This window comes from Lolium rigidum, chromosome 3 (genome assembly GCF_022539505.1).
Source record: "Lolium rigidum isolate FL_2022 chromosome 3, APGP_CSIRO_Lrig_0.1, whole genome shotgun sequence".
In the NCBI taxonomy this organism is placed as follows: Eukaryota; Viridiplantae; Streptophyta; class Magnoliopsida; order Poales; family Poaceae; genus Lolium; species Lolium rigidum.
The window spans coordinates 71,462,945-71,468,239 of NC_061510.1; the positions used below are offsets into that span (position 1 = coordinate 71,462,945).

A 5,295-nucleotide genomic window follows, 5' to 3' on the forward strand; every position below is an offset into this window, starting at 1 on the left:
GGTCGACGTCTTCAGGAAGGAGACTCCGTGCTCCAGCATCTTCAGCTGCAAGAGGCATCGCGAGGGTCCTTATGCTGATCCTCGCCGTTAAGGTGCTGGTGCTTGATCCCTGTCTTCGTTGTTGTCTGATCGTCGCCGTCAGTAGTTGTGCTGGTCTCTAGGAGGCCGTTAAACACTTGCTTTTGTGCATATGTGACTGTAATGTTGGCATGCAGAGGCTGTTGAACATTGCTTTTGGACCAGTGTAGTCTGACTCCAGGTTTAAGTAGGCGTCTCACCACTCTGACGCTAGGATTAGGTATTAAGTACTCTGTTCGTTGTGTATAACTGTGTGTTGTACTTATGCGTGTGCTTGAACTGTTGTGTGATGGTAAGGTCATCAGGTGACGAGATGCTGTTGTGACACGTTGAAAGCAGGCCGTGGCTCTGTCTCCCAGTCCCAGTCCCAGCCCCCAACGGTCATATTCCTCTCGTCCCAATCTCATCCGCCTCAACCTCAACTCCCCCCTTTCGCTCTCCACGTCTCCGATCCACCGCCCAAGCCCAGCCCCTCCTCGTCTCCCGCGCTACTGTCGGCGGGCGCCCTAACCCTAGCCCCGTACCGGGTATCTCGCCGGCGGCCTCCCCTACCGCGGCCCGGATCCCCATCGTCTCCCCTTCTTCCCATCCCCCCGGCGGCGCAACGTTTGCCCGCCCCCTGGAGACGAGGCGGAGCTAGGGTTCCGATAGCAGGTCCCGGCGAATTCTGCCCCCATCCTGTTCCGCTCCAACGACCCGACCCAGCAAGGTGAGGAACCGCCGTCCTCCTCATCCCCCTTCCCTCTCTTCAATCTGTGGTACCCATCTGCTTCCGGTGAATCTGTGATCCAGTTTTTTTTTTTTCTGTGGTGGCTTTAGCTCTGTCGCGATTTCTGTGGCGAGCGAGAGGGGGCACCACTGTGCTGATGTTTCTTCTACTCCGTAGAAATATGTGTTATTGTTTTATAACTTACGAATTGGGTATGTGTCGTGTGTTTACAGAAATCGTGTAGTGATGAGATACACTCGTGAATTCTGAATGTGAACACTTTCAGTTTATGCGTGTGCTTAATTGTTTGATCGATTCGGCACTTGCAGATGCCGTACATCTGATGCAACCACTAAGATCTTCATTTTATCTGGTGTATGAACCGTTTGACAAGTGATTGGCAACATTATCTTGGTTGTATGATTGCAAGAAACCCAGGAACTGAATTAATACTGATGTTCTGTAGAGAATATCACATCCGTACTTCTAGGGTTGACATGCTTATGTTTCTGAAGCTCATAATCATGATGCGGGGTTTTGGTTTATGATATCTTTAGCAGTTCTAGTCATAATTTTGCCTTGCTGCTTTGTGGAACTTATTGATTTTGTACATTGGTGGATAACAAGGTTTGGATTATGATACTACTATCGTTTGTAATTCATTGTGATCTTTTGTTAACATCATGCATGCTTTTAGATGGTGGCCTTAGCATTTGCCTTCAGTTGTTATTCTCTATATGAAACACCATTTTTCTAACATTATACAACTGTAACGCTTGCTGATGCTTCCCTTTTCATACCAGATCTCTGCTCATTGCTCCAGTACGTGAAGTGAATAAACCGAGATGCCAGTATCGATGGATAGGAAGCAAAGCGCATTCGCCACTCCAATCCGTAGAACGAACCCCTTCGATTCCGACTCTGATTCTGACGTGCCCTCAAGACCATCAAGGACACGATCTGCCCCAGTGCAGCGCACCAACCAATCCGTGCAAGAGTTGGAGGAATATACCCTACATAAAGCAAAGGAAACCTCATGCAAAGTAAAGGAGTGTGTTAGGGCCGCTGAAGCTATTAGAGAAGATGCTACACAAATTCTGCTGACTTTGCACCGACAAGGTGAACAGATCAATCAGACTCATCGAGTAGCAGCTGACATAGAGCAGGACCTTACTGTGGTAAGTTCTGCACTTTGTGCGATATTGGCTAACCATTTTTTTAGAGATGTACTGGGTAACCTATATATACTTTAGTTAGCTTTCTGGAAAAGTATGATTTTAGATTCTTCTCATTACATCTGTTGATCCTAATTTCAGTCATAACCTCATCAGACATTAGTCCTTTATAATTCACCTACACAAGGATGTATTTGGATAATCTCTATGCACCTCTCCAACCGCAAGGTTATGCCGAACGTTGTATGGTTGGACCTGTGCATCATTATTGCATTTTTTTCTTCCTTCTGCAGATAATAATGTTTCTGTCTGATTCAGAGTAATTGGTTTCATTTTAACCTTTTTTGTGAACTCTAGATGTAAATACATCTATGTTAGTGGTTTTTATTTTCAGGTTATATTGGTTTTGCTTTTTCTGAGAATTAACTGAAAAGTCTCTAATTTATGGTCTGTTCAGGGTGAGAAGCTTTTGGGAAGTCTAGGCGGACTATTCTCAAGGTCAAGGACATGGATGCCAAAGAGAAATCAACAAATAAAAGGACCAGTTTCACAGAGTATGGCTGTGCATATTCTGAGTAATTTGCATGGTACTGTTATCTTGCATTATCTGATCTTTTGGGGTTTATTGCAGATAATTATTTCAAGACTACATCAAACGACATGGAACAGAGGCAGAAGCTAGGAATTGTCTCAACACCTCAACAATCTCCCAGTTCTGTACATCGGTTGCCTGCAACCGCGATGGAGAAAGTTGAGGTCTGTCTTGTCAGTTCGCTTAGTACCATAGCATGGACAGTGGACTAATAGGTTCTGAAAGTTAACAGTATTCTCTTTTCATTAGGATGAGAAAGCAAAGCAGGATGACGCATTCGCAGACTTGACTAACATATTGGGAAGCATGAAGGACATGGCACTGGATATGGGTACAGAAATCGATAGGTAATACTACCGCTTGAAGTTATCATCAATAGGGATGCCTTATTTCACCTGTATAGCTATAGTGCCCATTCTTATAGGATTTGATTTGATGGAGATCGTTCTCTTGCTGCAGGCAAAACAAATCACTGGATGCTTTCAATGACGACGTCGAGGAGCTTAACTTCCGAGTCAAAGGGGCGAATCAACGGGGACGTCGGCTGCTTGGGAAGTGATATGCGAGTCGGAGTCAGGCTTGGGAACTTGGGAAGTACATGCTGTGGAGACAAAAGTGTGTTTCTGCAGCTACCTCGAAGGACTAAGGAAGCTGTTGCCCTTCTTAACAAATCCTGGTGATAGATATTCTTGTGTTGTATTAGAGCCCATTGTATTATGATGTTGTTCCTGATATGTTTCTGGACCAGATTCCTGTGTTGTATGACAACTAAGTCAGTCCGTAGGCACCTTCTTCTTCAGACATTTACTGCTGCTGTAATATTTTTCTTCCTTTGAGAGTATCAGCTCAAAAGCTACATTTTTTTTGGACATGTCGAAAAGGGACCTGAAATTGTAACCGAATTTGTAAACTAGACATACTGCATAAAAGCTGGAGTGCTTTTTGTTCCCCATTCTTACGGTAGCAAAGTATTTCAGGTTCATCAGACAGAAGAAAAGAAACACGATGGCCTTCACATCTTGCTGTAGTGCAGCTAGGAGCGGAGCACTGTACACTTGTGGAAGAGATTGTGAAGCCTTCATCGACAGATCGAGTTGTACACTTGTACAAGAACTAGTACGTGCGCACTATACAGTCCAACTCGTAGCCGGCCGGAATCCCCACCGTCTAGGACGTGTGTAGGGGCGTAGATCTGGCCAAAATATGCGTCGAGTTTGCATCTTGGCGGCTGCTGCACGGACACGTCAAGTGACCGCCAATAGTCCAGGCCATAGCGATGGACGTCCTCGTCATCGTAGCCACCATGGATTCCGAGGGAACCCTCACAGCAACTGCCCGGACTCCCCCATAGGTACCACCATAGCACCAATGGAGGCCGCATCTCCGGGCGACTCAAAGCGTGCCGCCACCGGCGGCCGGGAAGCTAAGCCGAAGACGGCAAAGAAGCTGTTATCCAAGGAGGAGAAAGGCGTCGTCGCGTCGAGATCGCAAAGCGTCGCGGCTGGCGCAAGAATCTGAAGGAGAGGAATGCAGCGGTGGCGGCCGTCCAGCAGGCGCAGGCCGCTGCCCAAATCGCGTGGCAGATGCAGCTGAAAGCCAACGCCCATGTGGGCCTCCATCTTGGCCTCCATCCGAGCCTACCAGAGGCCATGCTCCTCGTCAAGCAAGAGAGGATCGTGGGCGTCGCTCCCCCGGCCTCGTCGGTGAGCTCGGCAAGTTCCCAGCTGCATCCTGGAACGCCTGCACCCTCGTAGGTCCACACGGCGCGCCTCTGGCATCGCGCCGGTGCACTTCAACGGGCCCCGGTTCCCGACCTAAACCAGGCGCCGAGGAGCGGTGACTCGTGTCCGGGCACGACACAGAAGACGCGTCAGGTCCCGGAGGAGAGCATGTCGGTGCCCTGCACCCTGTTTGATTAAATACCTCCTTCTGCCCCGACGATGGATGACCTGGTATGTTGGCTCTCTCGGTGTGTCAGTCTGACGTGTGTCATTCGTCTGCATCCGGTGATTCGTAGGCCTTTTGGACGGGACATAATGAGGGCGACATCCAGGCCATGATCTTCAGCGGCGGCTTTGTTGGCGAAGTCGGCGCCGGGACAGGGACGCGGGATCAGTGGCCACAGACGTAGGATGGGGTGGACATCGATGGCGCACGGTTGTTCTCCACCCAGCCCACGCAGGCAACAACCGTGTGCGTCGATGATGATGAGGAGGCGCCAACAGGGCTTGTCCTCACCAGGGATGATGCTACCAAGAAGAAGGGGAGAGCCACAGGACCATCGGCTTCAACGACAATGACGACAAATGTTTGTGCGAGGCGTGGCTCGTGACCAGCCATGACTGCATAAATGGCGCCCATCAAAAGGGCAAGGTGTACTGGGCCAAGGTGGTCCAGGAGTACCATGAGAGAAAGCGGCATGCGCCCTACGAGATGAAAAGTGATCACACGGAAGAGTCCATCAGAAAAAGACGAAACTACATCAAACAAGAGACATGCCAAGTTCTGCGCCGCCGTCGATCATGTTGTTTCCCACCCCAAGAGCGGCATTAGCGTGCTTGGAGTGGTAAAGAAACGAGCATCATCATTCCATCTATGTACTTCATTAGCAAACCATGAACTGGGCTTTAACCAATTGCAGGTACCCAGGGCCTTGGAGAAGTTCAAGGCAACACATAAGAATGGCTTCTATATGGTCTATTGTTGGGACTTCCTGAAGGACGCGCCAAAGTGGAGGGTAG

The 5,295-nt window shown here is 48.9% G+C and overlaps 1 protein-coding gene across 1 annotated transcript; it reads left to right on the forward strand.

Annotated features, from left to right (window-relative positions):
- The first annotated feature begins 1,594 nt into the window (after positions 1 to 1,594).
- LOC124696741 (SNAP25 homologous protein SNAP33-like) lies at positions 1,595 to 3,135 on the forward strand. Its single transcript, XM_047229421.1, has 5 exons — positions 1,595 to 1,965; positions 2,420 to 2,516; positions 2,594 to 2,718; positions 2,804 to 2,901; positions 3,014 to 3,135. The coding sequence occupies exons 1-5, from the start codon at positions 1,633 to 1,635 to the stop codon at positions 3,111 to 3,113; spliced, it is 753 nt and encodes a 250-aa protein (XP_047085377.1). The 5' UTR covers positions 1,595 to 1,632; the 3' UTR covers positions 3,114 to 3,135.
- The last annotated feature ends 2,160 nt before the right edge of the window (positions 3,136 to 5,295 follow it).

What these genes read in the sequence shown, in the direction of transcription:
- LOC124696741 (XM_047229421.1), top strand. Translation starts at nt 1,633, where the DNA reads ATGCCAGTATCGATGGATAGGAAGCAAAGCGCATTCGCCACTCCAATC. An exon ending in AAAAGGACCAGTTTCACAGA is followed by an intron (nt 2,517 to 2,593) that starts GTATGGCTGTGC and finishes GGTTTATTGCAG; the next exon opens with ATAATTATTTCAAGACTACA. An exon ending in ATGGGTACAGAAATCGATAG is followed by an intron (nt 2,902 to 3,013) that starts GTAATACTACCG and finishes CTCTTGCTGCAG; the next exon opens with GCAAAACAAATCACTGGATG.